Consider the following 23820-nt stretch of genomic DNA (forward strand, 5'->3'; position numbering starts at 1 on the left):
AGAAACTTCTAATAGCTTGCTCATGTATGTGTGTGGGAAGGAGTATTATGGATTCTTCTCTTTTTAAATCATTTCATTTTCCAAACTTCCTCCTGCTTCTACTATTATAGAGGTGAGCTCCATCTAACAGAGGCAAGAAGGATGCCTTTGACATTTGACAGTTCTGACGTAATTAAGCTTTGCTTACATTGACCTGCCTCTTGCACTGAATGCCCACTTATATCTGAGCTGCCCATGCCTTCTTGGCTGAAAAGGAAAAAAAGAATAATGCAAGAATGGTTCATATTTTTAGTAGAACTGCGGGCAAAAACTTGATCCTCATCGAGTTTAAGGAATGAGAGGGCAATTAGAGGAAAAAATTCTATACAGACAAGCTCAACATCAAGATTTTCAGAAAATTTCATCAATAACACACCTTAAGAAGAGAGGTGAGAGGGAAGGGGCTTCTAATGAAAGTGCCAGCCCTTATATAAACTGAATACTGAATAACTTCATACCACACCACTCCCATGCTAGAAACAAAAGATTGATGAATTATATAATGTGTTTTCATTGTTATTAATTTTACTGAGTGCTGCTATTTGGTGCCTCCTGGAATCCAACTTGACCTTACGCAAGGATATTAACTGTGCTGCCGGAAACAATGTTCTGTCCTTGCTTGCTGAATAATCAAGCAACTGCAAGTACTGTATTCACAAAACCGAAAGGACCTCAGAGCATCTGTGCAGGCAGAACCCTCAAAGTTTGCCAGCTTCCACAATCAAAGTATTGACCTTCCATATTCTATTGCACCCATATATACTCATATGTCTGAAAATGTGCAAAGTTCTTTCCACAACTCTTTTAAACCTTCCCTAGATGACATAAGTTAGGAAACAATCCTCTGATGCTTTGTAGAAAACCCTTTGCCCTTCTGCTCTTATGCCTACAATCTTATTCAGGCGGAAGTTGTTACAGAAAGTACCACAGCCAAAGTACTTTACAGTATATCCGATTCAAACATACAGGAAATAACACATGGTTCGGTTATCTCAGAAGTGCACCACTTCATAATGCAGATGCGGGACCCCTACATATGAATGCTCCTCCACATCAAAATTTGACTGCATGTCAGGGAGAGAGAAGGCTAGGGCAGGCTAGGCCAGATCCCTTCCCTATAGTGCATTAGCTTTCCACACACAAGATACTTTTTTGGGGGGGGAAGAAGGATTCAGACTTGGAATCTCCCATTTATATTCTAAAATAAAGGCTACAATCATGCACCACTGAATGTTCACTTGTGAAACTTTTATGGGACCGCCTCTCCTGGTATGCCCCGCGGAGGACCTTAAGGTCCACAAATGACAACATTTTGAAGGTCCCAAGTCGCAAGGTGGTTAGATTGGTCTCAACTAGGGCCAGGGCCTTTTCAGTACTGGCCCCGACTTGGTGGAACACTCTGTCACAAGAGACTAGGGCCCTGTGGGACTTGACATCTTTCCGCAGGGCCTGTAAGACAGAGCTGTTCTGCCTGGCCTTTGGTTTGGACTCAGTCTGACCCTTATGTTTCCCTCCCCTTATGGTTTTGATTTATGAGCTACTATTAAAATGAGGCTGCATTTTAAATTGTATTTTAGCCCGTATTTTAATAAATTCCCCCTCCCCCCGTTATGTTTTTATTGTAATTTTGCTGGTGTTAGCTGCCCTGAGCCCGGCTCTGGCCAGGGAGGGCGGGGTATAAATAAAAAATTATTATATTATTATATTATTATTATTGATCTCAGCCAATCAGGGAGCACACAGTGCGCATGATGAAGTCATATTGTTATATAGCCAATCTGATTTCTTTATTACAATTACTGTTATTTACCCACCCTTCATCTGAAACTCTCAGGGCGAGTTACGACGTTAAAACACAGTATCAAGAACAGTTTAAAACAACTTACGATAGGTGAGACCTAAAAATAGACACCTCAAGTGTCAAAAGCCAGGGTAAAGATATGAATCTTCAGCATTCTCCAGATGCTATATAATGAAGGTGCCAATGAAGATGGGGAGGTTGTCACAGAAATTGCCCTTTCCTAGGCCAACACCACCCAAAACTTCTGCGGGCAGAGGAACTACCAAGACTGCCCCCTCCTCCACCAATCTTAGCACCCAAGAGGGTCTGTAGGGAAGGAGGCGATATCTCGGGTATTCGGTGTTACCTTCCTATTTTCCCAACACATACCAGATCCTTGTTCAGTTTAAAGCAACACCTGTCCCTTTAATCTGCCTACCCCACAACCCAAACTATTGCCATCTGCTTCTGTTTTGGAAATCGTAAACTGGAAGCCTAGTTCTCCTTGGAACAACTTTATATACAGTTTGTAAAATGCATCCTGTGGTATGAAGCAATTGACAGGCTTCAAAAAAAAAAAGGTAATACAAGCATTGGGTTTTCAACCATTATACATGTTCCTCAGTCCACCACCATCCCTCTTCCCATGCCACAGGAGTGAGCATGGCATACTGCTTAATTGAGGAATGCACAATTAAGCAATTAATGGCTTCTTGCTTAAGTGAGGAATGCACAATGCCTTTTAATTCCCATTCTCCTTCAGACCCTTGACAGGAGTGATTATCAGCTTCCATCCATCACAGACACCAACGTCTGCCTCCCCTTGTAGCCTCCAACTTCTTATGCAAAGTATTCCAAAGCCTTCAGTTCTATGCAAATGTTATTTCTGTGCATCTGTTTCATATGTTGCCTAGGATTAGTCACCGGGGAACTTGACTAGAGTTTCTGCTGCAAAGCCAGCAACTCAAAACCAAGGGGCAGGTAGCCTACATCTCTCAACATCATCTTTCATAGTCATTTTCATACCAGACTCCGTTTAGTGGTGCTATATAAAATGTTATGAATATGAAATCCAGATGTGGATGTTCTCTTTAAAGCCCCGTTATAGCTTTGACATTTCATACCCAAGACTGATAGAATCAAAGAATTTGAGAGAGTCCTTGTAGGCTACCCAGTTCTTTTCCCTTGCTTGATACAAGAATCACAAAGCTTGAATGCCTCTAAAATATGCTCTCCAGTCTCAGCTTGAAGCTCTCCAGCAAGGAAGAGCCTGTCACACCCCTAGGCAATTGGATTCATTGCCAAGCTTCTCTTATACTCTAGGGACGGGGTGGAGAGACTGTGGTAGAGCATCTGTCTTACATACAGAAGATCCCAGTTTCAACCCCTGGCATTTCCTGGTAGAGCTGGAAGACACTCCTACCAAAAACCCCAGAGAATAACTTCCAGACAATACTGAGCTAGGTGGACCAAATGGTCTGACCTGGTATAGTATAGCTGCCTATGTCCTATGACCCTCCAGATGTTTCTGACTACAAATTCCATCATCCCAAACTACTGGTCAAAATGGCTGGGCTGATGGGAGTTGGAGTCTGTCAACATTTGGAGGTCCACAAGTTCCCATCACTGCACAAGGTACTTTATCTCATTGAAAATCTGTTCTTCCCCTAATGGTACCTATTTATCTACTTGCACTTTGTCAAGAGCAGGGACCGAGAAACGGGAGCTCACCCCGTTGAGGGGATTCGAACCGCCAACTTTCTGATCAGCAAGTCCTAGGCTCTGTGGTTTAATCCACAACGCCACCCGTGTTCCTTCCCTTAATAATGGTCAATTGAAATCTATCCTCCAGTAGGGTAAGCTCTTTAGATCTATTCTTTTCCTTTAGGGTGGTAGAGAAGAAGTCTGTGCCCTTTCCTTTGTGACCACCTTTCAGGCATTTGAGGGGAGCTATTGTGTCACCCGCCTTCTTCTCTTCTCCAGAACCAGTTCCTTCAGCCTGTCCTCACAGGTCCTGCTTTCTGTAGCTCTGATTGTCTTCACTGCCCTTCTCTGAACTTGCTGAAATTTGGTAATGCTTCTTAAAATGCTGTAGCAGAACAGGCAGGGCACAGTCCTCCCGATGAGGTTTGATTGGCTCAGAATAATGTTTCGCTTGTGCTTGACTACAGTCCCAAGACCCTATTCATATATTCTACCACCAAGCCAGGCCTCCCACATCCAAGAATTGGTCAGTGTTGGCCCAATTTTTCAATTTGTCCAGGTAGTATTGACCCCTCCCCCCATCTTCTGAGGTGTCAGCCATCCCTCCTTCCCAGTTTAGGGACATAATGACCTCGTCTTAGCCTCTGAGTGAACTTGCCCTCTGCTAGGGGTTTCTTCTTTGCTGCCAACTTCCAGTTCTTGTTCTGTGTCTGGTGTGTAATTCTGCTTCTGAGCCCTTTACTCATCTCAGATGTGTGTGTGTGCTTTAAAATCCCAATAATAATCATCCTTGCAACTTCAGCGAGTTCACACTTCATCTCCTCTCACACCTCATTTGGCATTTTTGTCCTTTGTGCATTTTACCAGTGCAAACTACTCCCTGGTTACTACTCTGGAGCTTCCTCCCAAACACTCCAAATTACTCCCAAAGAGCTAAAGGAATCGTTTCATGCACTGGAAGCATGAAACCTTAACTCAGAAGGAAGCAGCTGGTGATTTGAGTCAATAAATGCACCTGGCAGGGTTTTGAAAAAGTGATTATCTTGTGCTTCTAGCTGTTGGCATAAGGAGTGTGCAACTAGTGGTTCCGGGGCAATTGCTGGCCACCAAATTATGCCACCTGCCCTCCCCATCTCTCCTGTCCTTGCTTGCCTAGAAGCTAAACAGGGTTGTGGAAAGAGAGGCCATGTAGCCACTTCCAACTCTGGGAATTTGAGACGATAATAATAAGGGGTTGTTTTTTCCCCTCAGAATAACCACCCAAGAAAATCTGTTGCATTTAAATTGATTTGATTTTACCCATTTGTGAGTCCTTCAGTCAACCCTTTAGGGTGAAAAACAGCAGCAGCAACAACAACCATTAAAACCGGCATAAAATAAAAACAAAGAAAAATCTAGAAGACTGTCCTGTTTTTAAAAGGCAGGTTTAAAACATCCCACCCATTCCACAGATAATTAAGAGCCAAAGGTCCAATGAAAAAGAAATGTCTTTGCCTAGTGCCTAAAGCTATGCAATGGTAGCACCACAGAGCCATTGCTGAAAATGCCTGGTTTCATGTTGCCACTCTCTGAACCTCCCATGAAGGGTCACACAAAGAAGGGCCTCAGATGACAATCGCAGGGCCTGGGTTGGCTCATATGGGCAGAGGTGGCTCTTGAGGTACTGGGACCCTGAGCTGCATAAGTCTTTATAGGTCAAAACCAGCACTTTGAATTGGGCCTGGAAACTAACTGATAGACAGTGTTGTCGAGACGAGGATTGGTGTTACGTGCTCAGACCATTTTACCCCGGTGAGCAACCTGGCTGCTGAATTCTGCGCCAGCTGCAGTTTCCGAATCACCTTCCAAGACAGCCCCACATAGAATGCATTGCAGTAATATAACCTAACGGTTACCAGAGTGTAGACAAGTTAGCCTACCCCTGTCAAGAAAGGGATATAGCTAGGCAAGCAGCTGAAGCCTATTGAAGGCACTCCACACCACCAAGACCACCTGACTCTCAAGTGAGTGTCTTGGATGCAGACCCCAAGCTACATGGCTGCTCCTCTAGAGGAAGTGTGCCCCCATCTAAAGCAGGCCACCTACCATCTGTCCAGTCTAGGAAACTGCTCACTAACAGCTCCTCAGTCTTATCTAACTGAGCTTCAGATAAGTCCATAAGTCTCTCATCCAGTCCATTACTGGACCAAGCACATACACTACAACATACCTGCAGATATAAAGGAGAAGTAGAGCTGTATGTTAACAGCATTTGGCTGACAAGATACTCCAAGACTCTGGATTAAAGTGTATGCAACAGATTTTCCTGAAGCTTAATTTCAATTCCCCATGGTTCCACATCAGTTTGCTCCCCCCTCTTTTTTTCCAAGTTTTCATGAAAATCATCAGCGTTTTAGTGCAAATTTCTCCTAACGTGTATTTTGTGTGCTTAACATACATATTTTTGCAAAACCAGTTTGCCTGATATAATGCACTAATATGTGTATCTGAAGGACCCTTTACCCTAGTACAGTTGTACCTCATGTTAAGTACTTAATTCGTTTCGGAGGTCTGTACTTAACCTGAAACTGTTAACCTGAAGCACCACTTTCGCTAATGGGGCCTCCTGCTGCCGCTGCGCTGCTGGAGCACGATTTCTGTTCTCATCCTGAAGCAAAGTTCTTAACCTGAAGCACTATTTCTGGGTTAGCGGCGTCTGTAACCTGAAGCGTATGTAACCTGAGGTACCACTGTATATGTATTTTTGTACATATTTCTTGGCTGGAGAACTGCACTGCAAAATTCAGAGACGTGCAAATTTCAAAGGAATGCTTTTGTTTTTGTCTGTGTATTGTTCTGAAAAGTGTAAATTAAGTTGGTTCACCTTCAAATGCTACATGTATCAAATTTCTTTCCCCAACCCTAGCTGGGAGCAGGGGAGCAGGCAAAGGTGCCATCATGGAGCCCAGAAAATGTCCCAGTATGCTAAATGCTTGTGCTGGGTCTGGTAATCACGAGGGTTAGAAAGTTTTCATTCTTACAATTAGTATTATCAAGCGTCAATATCCTATGCAGAAAAAAGGTACGAATGAAAATTTATCAGCATTTTAGCATGGAGTTATCCTAAGACACACATTTCTGTATGAAATTTTGCCAAATATACACATTTTTTAAAAAAAAAAAAATCCCCTAACATAGTGCAATGTTGTGTGTTGTTTTCACTATTACTGTTTATGCATTTTAAAGCACACTTTGCCCTGGCTTACACATTTTATTTTGCCCCTTCGCTGTCTGAAAAATTGCATGGTGAAATTTGAAGCAGTTCAAATTTTGAAAGATGGTTGTGTCCCAGTTCATGCATTCTTTCAGAAAGTGAAAATTAGGTGGGCTTGCCTTTAAATGCTAACTGAATCAAATTTCTTCCCCATCCTTTCCCCCAAGTTTATCTGATCTCTCCCAACCCCTATATGAAGCAGTTTGGTCCATTTGTTTTGTGGCAATCAGCTAACTTCTGTGCTCAAAAGCATCTGAAATTCAGTCTTGAACTTCTGAAGCTTTTCTTTTTAATCACAGTTTATTTCCCATTGTAAAAAGCAATAAATTCAAGCACCCTATTATAACCCTTATAATGAAGTTGAATGAGAGGCATGTACATATAGCAGAAAATTGACATGTTTTCCTGCCTGTTTTAAAAGAAAAATATTTTTTCCAAAGAAAATGAAACTTGCAATGAAAATAAATTTTAAAATGAAATATTATGTGCCAATTTACAGCAATAGTATGGAAATAACTGAATGATTCAATAGCTTGTTTCAAAACTACTTATACAGGAAAAATAAAGAAGAACTTAATGTAAAAAAATGAAACCCTGTGGAGCTCCCTAATGAGGTTTAGAAATTGAAAGCTATTTAAAAATTGGTGCAGACCACAAATTTGACAATTTGCAAATGTAAGGATATCGTAGCTGTGGTCATTTGTGTACATAAATGTGTTTTTCAGTCCAATTTAAACAACTGCACGAATCGCTTTCTGATATTTATCTACCCACTTTATGAAGCCCATCCTCACTTGTGAATGATTAGACCCGGCCAGACTTTTGTAAAATCAGAGCTCTGCACAATGAATAATGTAGAGAAACCAAGAATTTCATGATTGAAGGAAAGTTAAGCATTTAATATCTCGCTGATTTTAATTGAAGAGATATAGGCTGCAATTCGGCACAAACTTGCCTGGGAAAATGCCCCATTGAATTTACTTCTGAGTAATATGCATAGGATTGCAGCATAAAGTCTCCTGCTAAAATCAATGGGACTTAAAAGTTATTAATTTGGGGTGGATCTTGCCCTTTTTTAATTCCAGGGCCACAAATTTATTGGAGGCAGAAAATGACTTCCACTATAAAATAGTTAACATTCAGCAAATCAATGGGCAGCATTGAACATTTCTTCATTTCCTATACAAACAGAGTGAAAACTAGACAAAAGGACCTAGGCAGAATAAAAAATATAAAGTCATATTTGTCTAGCATTATAAAAACATAATGCGAAAGCAACACACATTAAATAATAAACTGTGGTTTTGGAAACAACAATAGACATAGAAGGCAGAATCTGAAACATAGGGGTGCAATTAATAGAGGATAAAATAAAGATATTGAGTGTTTAGAATAGAGGAAAAAACAGCTATGCCAAAAAGAAAGGAAAAGAAAGAGGTTGCAGTCCTCTTGGGAGTAAACACTTACTTGGGAGTAAACTCCACTGAGTAATGTGGGATTTACTTCTGAGTAAACACATATAGGATTGCACTGTAAATTGCCTGCCAAGGGAATCTTGTCATTCAGTGAAGATGAAGATTTCTCCATGTGGGATTATAGCACTGTGTTGCAAACTGAAACTTTGGAAGCACCAAAAGCTATGAAGTGATATACCTGGCCCACAAGGCAAGATTAAGGCCGAACTGTTATAGTATATGGATTAAATGGTGATCTTAAAGCAACAGTGGTAGAGGCATTTTTAAAAATATATAGAAAAGAAAATGCAAAAATACCAAATATGATAGAAAAAGGTAGAAAGAAATATTTGTAGAACGGGGTTAATTTAATTGCAAGATAAATTTTATGGCTGGAAAAGGAATGAGGGAGGCTAATCATTGATCCTATGAAAAGGAGTCTAGATAGACTACTGGAATGTACTCTGTTTATTCTGCAATGTGCTCATTTACCAAAGACAGCTGCCTATACAGAGCAGCAACTAGTATTGACGACTATATAGCCGTGTCTGCCCTAACTGGACAAAATGAGATTGCACCAATTAGAAAACATCCTTCAGGACAGAATCCTGAGATAGCAAACAGAAGCCCGTTAGAGAATCTGATCTGTATGCTCATCTCAAGCCCTGCAAAATTGTGCCTGAGAAAGGGATTAAACAATCATCAAAGTACGGCAGAGGAATTTGTATTTTGCCTTTCAAACCACAACGTAATTTCATTACCTCTCAGGATTACATCTGTAAAAAGAATACCATGGCTGACCCTCCAGTGCAATTCAACAGCGACCATGCCTCTTGGCTCTGCCGAAAACCATGTGCTGCTAAAGTGTCAACCGAGTCCTGTAGGGGGCTGTCGAGTTCTTCCGCATTCACATTCTGTGGCTGCCACAGCACATGGACCCGAAAAGCGTGCAGAGCTATTTGGAGGAGGATTGCAATGATGCTAAACTGAGCTAGTCAAAGACTTTGTCACACCTCCTCTGTAAAACAGCATGTCTGCTTCACGCTAAACAGATAAGTAGACACATCTTCCTGGATAGCCAGTTCCACATTTTTCCATTAAGGCTTCATGGAACCCAAGCTTACATTACATTTGCAATGACCAAGGTGGTTTTTTTTAAAGGCTTGCATTGCTCTGGGACACAAAATGCTGCCATTAATTACACTCTATTAACGAGCACCATGCAGCACAATCCAATGAATGTATACTCAGAAGTAAGTACAACTGTCTCAATGGTACGCACTCTCAGGAAAGTGTTATGGCCGCAATCCTAGGATACATAGGTGACTACCTATGTACACCTATAAGTAATACCAATGAACACAGTGAGCCTTAGGTAAAAGGACCCCTGAACATTAGGTCCATTCGTGACTGACTCTGGGGTTGCGGCGCTCATCTCGCTTTATTGGCCGAAGGAGCCGGCATACAGCTTCTGGGTCATGTGGCCAGCATGACTAAGCCGCTTCTGGCGAACCAGAGCAGTGCACGGAAACGCCATTTACCTTCCCGCCGGAGCCGTACCTATTTATCTACTTGCACTTTGACGTGCGTTCAAACTGGGCCACTGCTAGCAGGGACCGAGCAACAGGAGCTCACCCCGTCACGGGGATTCGAACCGCCGACCTTCTGATCTGCAAGTCCTAGGCTCTGTGGTTTAAGCCATAGCGCCACCCACGAAAGTGAGCCTTATTTCTGAATAAAAATGTGCAATACTATCATGTTAACTCCCCCATCCCTTTGCATTACCTGGTAAACTGAATGAAAAAAGTTGACCGGAATGGCTTCCTGTCTACATGAACAGCAGTTGCAACACATGTACCAGATTAAAAGCTGTTCTAACTTTTAGTACCCCTTGGTCTTAAAAGCAAAACAGATTTTTCTTGCAGCGCCATACCCAGCATCATCATTCTGTTTTCATTTTCCTTCCCAATCTATATAACATAATCTGATGTTGACAGACTGCTCTTGACTGGGCAGTGACAGATAAAACAGAGCTCCCCATATGCCTCAGTCATCTTCACAGCCTGATCACTAAGACTACTTGTCCGAATAACAGCTGAGTGCAAACTCTGCTCTTAACCCTCGGTAAATTTACAACTTTTGCCTTATAATGTAATAATAATAATATTGAACATTAGTTGGCATGGTGCTTTACAGAATACAAGAGGACTGGCCTCGGCTCTGAGCAGTTTATAATTTTAAATTACCACAGGAGAACAAGAACGGAACTGAAGTAGAGGCAGGGATAAAGAGGGGGGAATGTGTACATGACTCGTGTCACACCTATTTTGGGTCGGTTACAGTAGGACATATTATGCAATAACCGTATTATAATCAACATTTCATTAATGAATCAAATTAATGGATCAAATTGCTTTTGTTTGATTAAAACAGTGTTTCTAAGTAATCAGGAGGATTTCTTAAAATGGCTAATTATTTTTAATGTGCTTTTTTAGAAAAAAATAAAGGGTTCCACCTTAGAAGAGGTGCTGGTTTTATTTACGTATCTCTCTCACACTCACACAGAGATGTAGGGCCTCTTCGAAAATGGTGCATGTTGTGATACAACTATGCAAAATCAAAGAAACAAACACTGGGATCCATTTGGAAGGCCCTTTGCTCCAGTAGATACCTCCATCAACAAATGAGGAGGGGAGGAGATTTCCCCGTCCAACTTGAAGCCCCCTCAAAGTGAAAGCATTGGAGAGAACATCCAAATCAGGGTATGCCAGAGAAATGGGGAATCCACAAAAAGTCACCTCTCCTCCTTTTCCATTAATGGAGCTGCCTGTTGAATCAGATTTTGTCCATAGCCAAAAAAACCCCCCACTAAATCAAATTCTCCTTTTAAGAAAAAAAACAGCTTTATTTGTTTGTAAATTTATGCAACATCAACGAAGAGATTAATTAAAACTCATAGAATTGACTATGATTTCTTTAATGAACAGCGCTGACTATAATCAATAAGAATAAAAGTAATCCCAAATATGAATATTATATCTTCTAAAAAAAATGTTGCACTGAAAGTCCGTGTGAATATTTCATGGACCTAACACGTCAGAGCTTTTTGAAGTTTCTATTCTGTGTTTGCGCAAAAATTTAAAGTGTTCGTGTTTTGATTCCAATCTGCTGTAACCTCAAAACAGCAGGTTCATCACATTTTCCCCAAGCTGAGCAAAGTAGGCAAAATGGCACACTGAACACCACTACCACATCATAAGAAACTGCTTTATACTTAACCAGACTATTGGTCCATCTTGCCCATTAGCATCAACGCTGACTGGAACAGGCTCTCCAAGTTTTGAGAAACCCTATCCAGGGACTGAACCTGGGAGCTTCCAGATGCAAAGCAGATGTTCTACCACTGAGATATCTTAGTGGATCTAGCTGATACTTCAGCTAAACAAAACACCCAACCCAGGAGATGGTTTTACAGTTTTGAATCCATGTGCTCTCTGAACAGAGGTGTGGGGATAGAGATGAAGCTTGTGGGAAAGCGGGGCTTTTGGTCACCTGACATCGTAAGCCTGGCTGCAAGCAAATTAATAGAATAAGAAGCGATAGTTTGTCAACAGCAGATAAGGAACCTGATGAGGGACACGTCACAAGGGTATGTGATCTGGAGCAGGGGTAGGGAACTTGTGGCCCTCAAGACATTGTGAAAGTACAACTCTCAACATGTTGGCCATGCTGATTTGGGATTATGGGAATTGGATGGCGACCACAGGGTTCCCATCTTTGCCTTGTAGTCATGAGGAGAAGAATCCTCTCCTAAAAACTGAGATGGTGCAGACGGGCTCAACAACGGCAATAAATGAATAAATAGCAGCCAAGGCTCCTCTGTTATACAAAGCACCCATCATACAGGAGGAAATAAAAAGTATTCCAAAGGCTGGGATAGCCTGACTTAAAATTACCTTTAGTATTTATGTACTGAACCATAACCTCACCAGGGCAGGAACCAATGTGAATAAATGTGCATAGCGTATGGAACTGAAAACAGTGTTGGCGAACGAACATCCAAATCTCCATCTGGCTTTCAATGGAAAGTAATAATCTAAATCCCTTTGAAAAGCTCTATCCAACTAATGAGCAACAGTAGCAAGAACTGCTCTCGTTCAAATGTGCTTTGTAACCATCGCTTTACCTTACAAATGCTTTCGAATGAAGTGAATTATCTCTGAAGGGACTCAGAACTTGTAACAGACACTAGCTGTGTGACCTCTGTTAATCCACCCAATATTAGGCTCGTTAGTCATCAGGATAACAACTGTATTTTGCAAATCAGGCACTGTTATCAGATAGACCAGCAAGACCCTATACAATGTCTAATAGTCCAACAACATCAGCACCAAGATATATAACTGCTTCTATACAAAAACCTCTCTTCTAATCCCTCTTAAACTCAACAAGACTGATTGGTTTTTATTATTCATGAATTAATTTTTAACACTTGGGCCAACAAGGGAATTGAATCTATACAATTTTGCACAGACTGAGGCAAAGAAGCTTCACTCTGACAGAGAGAAAAAAACAGTCTGATTCTCTCATTCTTCAATCGACAATTAAATAGTGTTTACTCTATTTCCCTTAAATTCCTACATGCGAGTTGAAAAGAAAAGTGAATCAATGCAAGATTGTTTGGGTATATGCATTTCTCATATTTATTCCTCAGATATATATATGGATCAAACATATTTTGTGAACAAATGCGGTATTAAGGCTCAACTGCACTGGTTCTTTAAAGACAGAAAAGTATTTTCAGAAGATGAGGAACTCTCAGATCAGTAAGAAAGGGGAGCAGTCATGGATTATTATTATTTTTTGCAGATGCTTTCTGCAATATTAGTCTGAGAACTAGAATTGCGAAAAAGGAAACTATCTGTTATTTTAAAAGAATAGTTGATGTTTTATGAGTTAAAAAAAGAGAAAAGTTGTTTGATGCAATTAAGTGTTTTCAAGAGCAATCTTTTGTGATGGCTTCTAGGGGAGAGGCATACAGTACTGAATTTCTCATATTGTAATAAACACTGAATGTACAATACCCCAAAATACTCCTTCCACAAAGTTCTTGAAGAGCCTGTATGAAACATACATGAAACTAGAGAATGATAAATCCATAGAATCAACCTGCTTGATTGTTGCCAGACTATGGCAGTGATTTGTTAATGCTTTCTACATCCAGGTTTTTTTCTTAAATTTTAACAAGGCAAAAAAAAGCTATTGCCTGCTTCTGCAACATGCTGCTTGCTCTTCTGCTCTGTTTGCTCCACATCCAACTATATCTTCCAATAAGCCATATGAACACTATATTTACATTTTACATTACTGTGCATTTCTGTTATCTTTATACAATAATCTTTGACGTTTCACAAGCATCGACAAAGAACTACCTTTTAAGGGAGATAAGATTAAGTTTATTCTATTGCTACAGACTGATATGCTTAGAGATACAGATGGTGATAAATGTAGACTGCAGGTACAGATTTAAAAGTACATTCATGCTGTATGTAGAAGGCTATACATATAGCATATTCATACTTCTGTGTACTAAATACGCACCTATACTGGGCATAGTTCACACTTTTACATATATATATATATATTGATTCTCACATGTACTATAAGTGTGTAAATGTAGCACAGAAACCCACCGTGTATGAAAGCCTTTGCATATATATAGACACATTACTCAGGCTTACGAGTGCGACTGAAAACAGATTCCTTTCTATCACCTATGCAATGTCTGCGTGAGAAGAAAGGTACAGACACGTGAAGCTAAGTCATCCATTACCATTTATTAAAAGTAACACCTGAATGCACCGATTGCTACCTTTCTCGAAAGGGTGCATTGCTACAACCTGTTAATGCAGGATCCACTACTAGAGAGAAGTCAAGGCAAGCCTTTCTAAAGGGTACTGGGACATCAGCCGAAGAAGCCCAGCCTGGGATTATCTTTGTGCCTGGAAGGAAGGTTGTGACAAGCAACACCTTCTCCCCCTGCCTCTGGTCCCAGGTTAGACTGCATTGCAGACTACCCTGGCTCCGTTGTCACAGCATAACAAACCAGGTAGCAACACAAAGGCCCCCTTCCTTGCAGATACCTCTTTTTGACAAAGCAAGACTTGTATGCCAAGCTGACTGCTAAAGTGTGGCAGGCAATGGGCATTAAGGTTTTAAGTTTCACCGGATCTGCTGCCGCAGCACAAATACCCCCGCAATTCTCCCCACCACCACCCATCCTCCCTGAGTTACTAAAAAAGTAAGTGGCATAAAAATAGAAGCACTTGAGATGTTGAATGAAGTGGTAAGAGGAGAGGGGTGGCAAAAGGACAGAAGTACTTGGAAAAGGATAATATGGGTGGTGGCAGCTTATAAACAGGATTTTGAATGGAGATGTGCCTCAGCTATTTATCATCATCATTTGATGTTAAAAAGAAGTAATCTCCACATATTAAATGCATAATGTGTTTCTAGCAATCAAAAGCAAAGACCCTATAACTCAAATGCCATTTTGTATTAGAGCGTGTTTTTGCTTTTTTGTTTGTTTTCAAGAGGTGGGAAATCTACAGAGCATCTCAGGAATAAGCCCCCGCTACTAATCTAATGACTGTCCTAGAAAATGTGAAGACCTGTTCTCCCCTGAAATGAATATCCAGATTCTTAACAGCCATCTACGCAGATACATAATAAACAATTATAGGTAACTGGCATTCGCTTACATTCCAAAATGAGTAAAAATTTATTTGCATAAAGACCATCTTGCAAAGCCATTGGCTGAAGAGACCTATAAAGTGACATGTATAGCAGTAAAAGGATATGTCCTTGGTCTCTGGGGCACACTTAAAGAATATTATAAAATCTATTTTACCGATAAAATTATATTTATGTTCTTTACCTCCCCCTGTATTTTTACAGGAAAGAAGCAACAGTATTTCAAACAGCACTTCTCCTATATAATACCAAACCAGGTAAGTAAACATTTTTTAAAAACATACTTTTTACCCTATGCTTGGCTAAGCAAAACAATATGCGCTCAGGTACCGTTAACAATGAGTTTTCAGTTTCAACAGAAAGGTGTTTTAAAGGATAAGAGTGCGAGAGTAAAACTTGAATTATAAAAGAAAAAAAAATTCCCCCCAAAATGAATGCCCACTGATGGGAAGTCGGGTTTTATAATGTTTACATAGGTTGGTAGTCAGCTAGAACAGCTCAGTTAAAGTATATACTGTCAGCCCAGAAGACAGATAAAAGACCATCTCCTTCGACACCACAGAAGATGCTCTCAGCTGGAGGTCTTGAACACTACCCAACTGTTATTTGATGCATACAAGGCATAGGAAAATAGTTTTAGTTGAACAAGAGAGGAACATGTGGGCACAAGGATATGACCAAATTTGGGGAGCCTGCCTGTGGTGTTTCCCTTTCCTCCCAGCCACCCCATAAACAGGATGCAATAATTATGGAGATACCCTAGAAATCAACGCCTCACCGGCAATGCAGAATCGGACAAGATACGCCGCCTCTCTCTATTCTCAATCCATTCCCTTTCACACTAAAAAACAAAACAAAAACAGCTTGGTCATGGCATGTTACTGCAACTTAAATACTGCACACAAAAGGGACAGAAAAGAACCTCTAGCATGACAAAATTTGCATGAGAAAGCAAACACCTTCTGGACATGCACACACTCAAAGTTTGTGACTTTCTGAATGGACTCTGTGTCTGCTGTTTGCACGACACTCCGGAGGCAAGAATATTATTTGCAGATTGATAAAATTAGCAGGGAACTTGGACGTTTAGGAGGGGGTGATCCCCAAAAAATCTAAACATGGAGATTTCTCCCTGGGGAGTGAGAAAGTGAACTCTACACGGTAGACGCAGGGAAGACAATAGAGCAAAGGAAGGGACAAAATCAGTCACAAAGCTATCACAAGTTGCGCGACCACATTGTGCCACCTGCTCTTCGCAATTTGCCCGTGCAAAATACAACCGGATAATTAAGGGCAATGCTGTCTGCGGCGCTCATGAGCACCAAGCACCTCAGCAAACTAGTATATGTTAGCACATTCTTCTTTCACACGGGGAAAAAAAACGTAATTCTTTCTGGAGAGAGCTCGGAGCACAGGGAACACTAAGAGCAGAAATCTATGAGCAGCAGATATGCCCAGACAAAAATGCAGAGTTGGCACGGGTTAAACAGTGCACACCATTCCTGTTTGGCTAACACAGGGTCAAGTCATGTGCAGCGAAAGTTTCAACTCCTTAATCCCCCAGAGCTTGTTTGCTAATTACATTTGCAATTACAAACATGACAAAGATATTATTCTGCAGTGCTTTCCACTTCAAGGAGGCACACTTTCCCTAACAGATAGTCACCTCCAGCAGCACACAGCTCACAAGTGCTTCTTGACAGACAAAATAACTGGCACTTCAGCTGTAGAGGCCACTTTGTGGGCAGTCCAAGTGCAAAGAGGAGGCAGGAAAGAGCTTTTGAGACAGGAGGCCAAGCCAGGGCAGAGAAGGGAGAAAAATTAACTTGTAAGAGCTTCATAAAAATTATTCTCCAGAAATGAAGCTCTCCCCCCTTCAAGTCTCTGCCGGGGTTTATAAATTGCAAAATTCACCCCAACTGATACAATTTCAAGTTGAACTTTAATGTGCTTTTCTGTCTTACATCAAAACCTGCTAGCTGTGTGGAAATAAAGCATTCCCCCCTCCCCCGGTTGATTTCTAGAGTTGGTCATGAATGGCATTTGTTATGTTGACCTATCCCTAAACCAATTCATTAATATCTACAGCATCTTTAGTTTCACGCTTTGTAAGAGGTTACTGTGGGACTCCTGCGCTGTGTGTGTGTGTGTGTGTGTTTGACACTTCCTGGATAATGAAACTATTTCCCTACCTGTTCATATGTAAATAAATAAATAAACAAAATCGTTATTGAGCAGCTGTCAAACAAAGCGTGCCAATCTCACTTTTAGCGTGAACTTAATATGTTTACTCAGAGGTATGTCCCACTGAGATCAGCAGAGCTTACTCTTTAGTAAACATGCTTGGGATTGCAGCATATTTAAAGGAAGTTGAAGGAGCATCTAAGTGTCTCCAGGGTGCCATAAGGTTCCACCCACTACAGGGTTACCACGACCATTTATCAACCCCAGTGTGGTAGTAGGCACAAAACAGAGCAGGGAGAGCTATAAGCATTTCTGGCTTATTCTGCTTTTGCTATTTCTTTCTGTATGTAAATGCATCACAAACATTAGGCATGCTTATGAGATATCTAGTATGACTGCATTCGTGAACTGTGGTTACATAACAGTTTAAATCTATATCCCCCCCTCCACCTTAGAAGTGATTGTATATCCGGAACAGAAGCATTTCAGATCTTCAGACTTATGGCACATATGAAATCTCTTACTGGAGGGATTAAATAAGTGCGGAAGTGAAAGACATGTTACACACACACACAAACAAACTTTAAAATGAGAGAACAGTAGAGAGTGTGGGAATGGATCAGAAATTTAAAGATAGAGGATTTCAAGTACCATATTCTCCCAGGGAAAAAATAATAACCACGGTCCTGTGAAATTTCTGTCACAGCAACTTTCTCTGATGCAATTCCTCCAAAGTCTTGTCCCTCTCAGGCTAAACACAATATCTATTGATTGCTTTCAATCAATACAATGAAAATATCCCTGTCCCGCTGCATTTCCTTCCCTAAAATATTAATAATAAATTGATCTTTCCATCATTTTCAATAATTGATATGAAAAAGTAGGACCTGAAAGACAGGCAGAAGAAAGGCTAACATTTTCTTTTCACATGCAAGACTAGCCTGGCTCTTGAAAAGGGGACCCAGCGACACAATAGGAACTCTGTTCAAGGGACAAGCTAAGTCCCGTTCCTTTGCATTACAGCTTCTTCTTGAATTAATTTGTCAGTAAGAAAATAGACACACAGAGCAACAACTCCCTATTGTAGGTACACAAGAGCGCCCAGAGCACTTACAGCTTCATTCAGTCTCTCTGTTTAGAATTTTTCCCCCAATTCACAAATCTGGGGAGAAGGGGAAAAGAGCAACCACTCCTCACTCTAGATTTCCAGGAGTGCCTAGAACTAAAGTAGCTTCATTCAGCTTTTCTGACAATACAGAAGCAAATGCACTTCAACAATCCTTCAGAATCTAAGTCACATTTCTTTGGCCTGTAAATAAGGATCAACAGAATCAAATGCAAAAGATAATAATTATCCCCCGTTTATTCGAATACTGAATGGAATCATACTAATTCCTCTAAATCTGGTTTTCCATGTTCACAGGTGAAATTATTATTTTGCACTTTCTTTTGCAGCTGATAACTCATTTATTGGGCCGACATTTCTGCATTTTTATTTAACCTGTCAAAGAAAGCATTTTTAACAGGCACACCTGACAGAATATTGCCGTACACCAAAGTGACATTTTTTTTCATAATGTGCTAACCTTGGTCTATTCTATTATTCCATACACACTATTGATTGGGAATGGCAAAAGGTATCGTCCTGCAACATCTGAGGCTATAGCTGAAAGGAAACAAGGAGGGAGAAATCACTTCTCATCTTGGGCTGTGACATTAATGCTAAAGCAAACAAAAAGTGCTGAATTTCACTTCAAGGGATATTCTAGGTGTTGACAATTACAGTCTGAAATGTAAGCATGATGTACACGCATAGATACATGCACAGATGTAGCTGGACCTCATACATATTTATGCACACATACAGATCTATATTACACAACTGCTGTACTGCAGACAAGCAGCACTGGTACAGTTTGACTAATTTTATGGACTCTACCTGCCTTGACCTGAAAGAGACAAACTGCAGATTCATTTATACAGCTGGTAGATTTTTGTTTTGTTTTTGGAGGGGCTTTTTTTTGTATGCTTGCTAACCCTACTGTTACAAAAAGTTTCAGTTTTCATCTTCTCCGTGTTACATTCAGACAGGTAGATTTTTCTAACACCATTTCAGTGATTGCAAGGAATTGCTCCAATATATACATAACGGAGATGAAATTAGCAAAAGGATATAGAAATGCTTGAAGTCAAGCTACCAGGGGCAAGATCCTAAGCTTCATGAAGGCTGCTGGTAACACCCCTTTTCAATTCCCTGTTGAAGGGCTCACGTTTGAACTTTCCTAACCCCAGTAAGGTGAAATGCCATGCCCTGAGTGAATACATGCTGATTTCTTCAGCTCAGTCAGGCCCTGGTGAGAGTCACTGTAGGACAGGATTTGAACTCCGTGGTATGTACTGAGTCCACAGTCCCGAGACCTGCATGGAATACTTCTCTGCCACATCTGCTACTTTCTCAATATTAAAACATGTATACTGCAAGTTCCAAACCAGTGTTTGGAATATATAAGGGAAACCAACCACTAGCTGCAGCCATACTCATTTTTTATAATCAAATGGCTTTGCAAAATAAGAAGAGCTCCTTTTCAGTGTTATGAATTAATATGTGCTTCTTGCTTATTTAAAAATAGCAACAATAACCATTACAGAAAAGGACCGGCTTTCAAATAATTGTGCAAATTATCTAAGTGACCAGCATTCAAGGTGGGAACTTGCAACACATGTGCAGACAAATGATTTTTTAAATGCTCTTATAAAATAATCCATACAAATATTTACATATCATTTTAAAAAATACTCCTACAAGCACGTGCATACCCCAGATGAATTACCATTTGCACAACCCTAGCTGGCCTTGACTTACACCTTTGCTGTATTATGCAACAAATATGTAAATGAAAACAGAAATGGGATGCTGAAATAATTAGACCGTGTTTTTCATAATGCCTTTTACCCTGCACTTTCTCCAGTTACCAGTGTCTTCCAAATCCATTTTTAATACAATTTATGAAAATCTTCCGGACCTGATATAGCACACAATCCTTCAACATCAACAACAAAAGAAGTCCCATGCCAACTCAGAAAAAAACCACTTCTGCCAAGTCTGATAGGACTATATTTAGTAACATGAAGAACAGTGTACCTCTTCTGCCCATCCATTCCGTTCTAGGAAATCCACCTGGTCCACTCTTGTACCTTTAATTGGAAACCAAGTTAAAACTGAAGCAGGAAAATTGCACCAGGCTCACAGCCCTGTTGGTTACTTTCTATCAAATTTTGCAAGCCATTAAAAACAGAATATGTTAAGTACTTCATTTTGGTTTTCTTCCTGAGTCTGCAACCACCCTTCTTGTTCTACAAGTAGGTTGGATGTGAACAACAACAAAAAAGTTAGGAGGAAAAGCACAAAACCAGAGGCTACAAAACCATAAAAGCCTTCTTTTAAAAAGAGACCACACTTCACTTTTTAAGCTTGCAGTTTTTAGTAAAATAAATGATATTTGATTTCTGTTTTATTCTGAATCCACTGTTTTATGAAAATAAAATTTGGAGGAGAGAATGATAATTTTATAATAATAATTTTATTATTTAAACCCCGCCAATCTAGCTGGGTTTCCCCAGCCACTCTTGGGCCACTGCGGAACTTTACTTTTAAATAGTCCAGTACGAGAGAATAGCATAGACCAAAGTGCTATGAAAAGAATGAACCAACAAAATTAGAAATTTTCGTATACAAATATATATATATCACTAGAGGAGATGAGGAATGACAGCAGGATTGACAGCTGCTCAGGAAAAGAAAGAGGTGAGGAAAAAGAGAGATCCAATGAAACAGAGCAGGGGATGATTGTTTTCAAAGAAATTATACCCCTTTTATATTTCTTTTTCTAAGGTGTAGCTTTTTAAACTATGCCCTATCCATCCGGGATGACAGGACAGCGGAGGTCTTTCCCCCTCTGGGCAGCGCACGGTGCTTTCAGGCGCTTCATACAGACCAATGCACAAACACACACAAAAGGGGGACTTGGCTGCTTCCTTCGCAGCTGATTTATCAGAAGAGGAGCGGCGGGCTGGAGAACGCATCCCGCAAGAGGAGCGGACGCAAATGACAAGCGAACCCCGTTCACTTTCCAAAGTTCCACGCGAGGCGCGCGGCTTTTATTTGCTTAACAGGAAGCGCAGGCAATGCATCACCGCTGCATCGTACAAAGGAAAAACAAGAACACCAGCAGCTGATGATCTGCCTGTCATCATCAGTCCCAGCTTGGGATGCTTGCTCCGGTCCACTCACAACATCCCTATACTGGCTTCCCTGTGAACAGAAGGGTCGCCTTCTCTGGGGAATTTCAGATGGAATACAATTTAAAAAAATAAAAATAGCTCCCAATAGCCACAGAAATATATATATATATGAGTGGGAATGGTACGCATTGGTGCACATACATCTCTGAGTTAATACAGCCGCATAAAACTTTTACAGTAAAGCAAAAAGGCCACACCTTTCCAACGTTTGTCAATCTACATGCCTGGGAAACAAGAGAAAGAAGTTTTACGATCGTTAAAGCCGCGCCAGTTGAAGCCACCCTAAGCTAGTTGCTTTCCACGGCAAACCTCTTAGTTTTTTTTACGGCAGCCCCACCGTCTAGGCATCTCTCCAAAGGGAGAGTTGCATCCTTCCTGCTTGTTAAGAGAGGAGCAAGCTATTTGCACCAGGATGCACAGCACACGCGCGCGCACAAAAACCCCCAAACACTTTGGCACATATTGTAGCCAGGAGGTGGGTGGTGCAGGTGTGATGAGACATCCACATGCAATGGGGGGGGGGGCAGAGGGGCTTGAGAGAAAGTTAAAATAATTCCTTCTCCCCTTTCCAACTCAAACGCATCTGGCTTTCCGCACGCTCCCCTGCCAGAGTCCAAAAGGAGGAGGAGGGGGAAACCCCCCCCCCCCTGCAAGCAGCATCCCCAAGAAAGAGAAGAAAGCAAGGAGGGCACCTACTGGTTGTGGTAGCTGAGAGGGTCTGAGATGCAAAGTTCGGAAATGTCCATCAGTTCTGTTTTAGCATTCCCAGTTGGCAGAAGGGGGTGGGGGGGTGGGGGAGCGACTAGATCACACCGAGGAGAAAGAGAGCGAGAGGGGGAAAGGGGAAAGCGCCCGAGGCAAACTCAGGGAAATGACCAGACTCGGGGAAAGGAGGGGAAAAGGAAAGCGAGCGGGGGAGAAGCAGAAGAGGGAAGGCGCCGGGACAGAGAGCAGGACAGGCAGCCCGGGAGGGAGAGCTCAGCGCTTCGCCCATCCACACGCTCCCGCTCATCCAATCACACTGAAGCGAGCCGAGAGCAGCCAGGCGGCAGAGGCGGCCCAGGCGCCGGAGATTTAGATGCCACTAACCCCCCCACTGTCGCTTTAAGACGGGCCGACTGGTGAATATGGCACGGCTGCTATTGGCTGCCTCTCAGGGGCTGGACTTGGAGTGACAGAGCGGCGGCGGCGGCGGGCGGGGGCGAGAGGGAGGGCAGCGCGAGGGCGACTCGCAGCAGACCCGCACGTGGCCAAACAGCCGCCGCAGAAGCCGGGAAGCTCGCTTGCTTTCGCGCGCTCTCTCTCGCGCGCGCGCTGCCGGAGGGCTGGCAGCTTGGAGCGGGGGCGGCGCGGGCGACCTTCACACGCATTCCCACGCGAGGAAAGAGCGGGGCGAGGAGAGAGGGAGGGAGGCGGGCAGGCGGCGGACCGAGCGAGGAGGGACCTCGCGGCCGGCTCCGAGGAGCGCGGGCGCGCGTTTGGAGCGCCCGCGTGGAGCTGCTGTCGCCGCGTCCCGCCCGCCTCAGAGGCTGCCGCCCGCTCTTTTCCCCGCGGTTTGACAGGGAAAGAGGCGCTTCAGTGCCAGCGGCTGCTGCAAACGGCGCGGGTCGGACGCCTGTGTGGCTCCTTGCTTTTCTCACTCTCTTTCTTTCTTTCTTTCTCAATTTCCTCAAAGGCAATTATAAAATGATCCTGGAGGGAGCGGGACTCTGAGCCAAAAAGGAAAGGGAAAGGGGTGAGGGAGAGAGAAGGAGAAGGCAGCGTTGGCATGAAGCTAAGCAGTTCGCAGCATAGACACTGACAGAGAGGAAACGAATCCTCACAGAGCCTGATCCTGGCTGACCTCCCCCCCTCCCCCCTCCCCCCTTTCTAGCGAGGGACGAGGTCAGTCTCCGTCCTGCAACTTTTGGAAATAACTTGCAGGACGCGCCTCCGTCACACGCACACGTTCTCTCTCTCACACACAAACGCACAGCCTCCCCCCCCCCCCCAGCGGCTGGCCGGCCTGGCGCGCGCAGGCGCGTGGCTGCCCGTCTGACAGCTCTTTATCAGCCCATTAGCGAAGCTCTCGGTTTCCTAAGCGCCGCTTATCCCAGAATGGTGCCTCGCGCCTTGTTAGCCGCAGATCGTGGAAACGGCCAGCGTTGAAACGTTTTTATTGGGGGAGGGGGCAGTTTTGAGCGGTGAGGGGGAACACAAAACAGAAGAGGGCAGACTTTAGCGCCAGATTCGGTCTCTTTAAAACGTACAAACAACAGCAACAAAAAAGGCACAAACCTAAAAAGACTCACGCACACGCACAACGTTCTGTAAAGAGCAGAGGCAAAGTTCGTGGCATCTCATATGGGAAT

The 23820-nt window shown here is 42.3% G+C and overlaps 1 protein-coding gene across 3 annotated transcripts in view; it reads right to left on the minus strand.

Annotated features, from left to right (window-relative positions):
• The window catches only part of ESRRB (estrogen related receptor beta), a 163882-nt gene that overhangs the window by 80823 nt on the left and 59239 nt on the right, over window positions 1–23820 (minus strand). Inside the window, exon 2 of one of the 3 annotated variants that reach the window (XM_081863528.1) lies at window positions 15762–15824. The exons of 1 other annotated variant lie outside the window; for it this stretch is intronic. Coding sequence is in view for 1 of the 2 variants with exons in the window: in XM_081863526.1 (XP_081719652.1) it covers window positions 22166–22215 (50 nt within the window). In the remaining variant the exon portion in view is untranslated. Of the gene's footprint in view, window positions 1–15761; window positions 15825–22165; window positions 22517–23820 lie in introns of those variants that run through there. One more of the 3 variants, XM_081863526.1, reaches the window with a different exon arrangement.

The sequence above is a fragment of the Podarcis erhardii genome (genome assembly GCF_964252035.2).
Source record: "Podarcis erhardii genome assembly, chromosome: 1".
NCBI classification, from domain to species: Eukaryota; Metazoa; Chordata; class Lepidosauria; order Squamata; family Lacertidae; genus Podarcis; species Podarcis erhardii.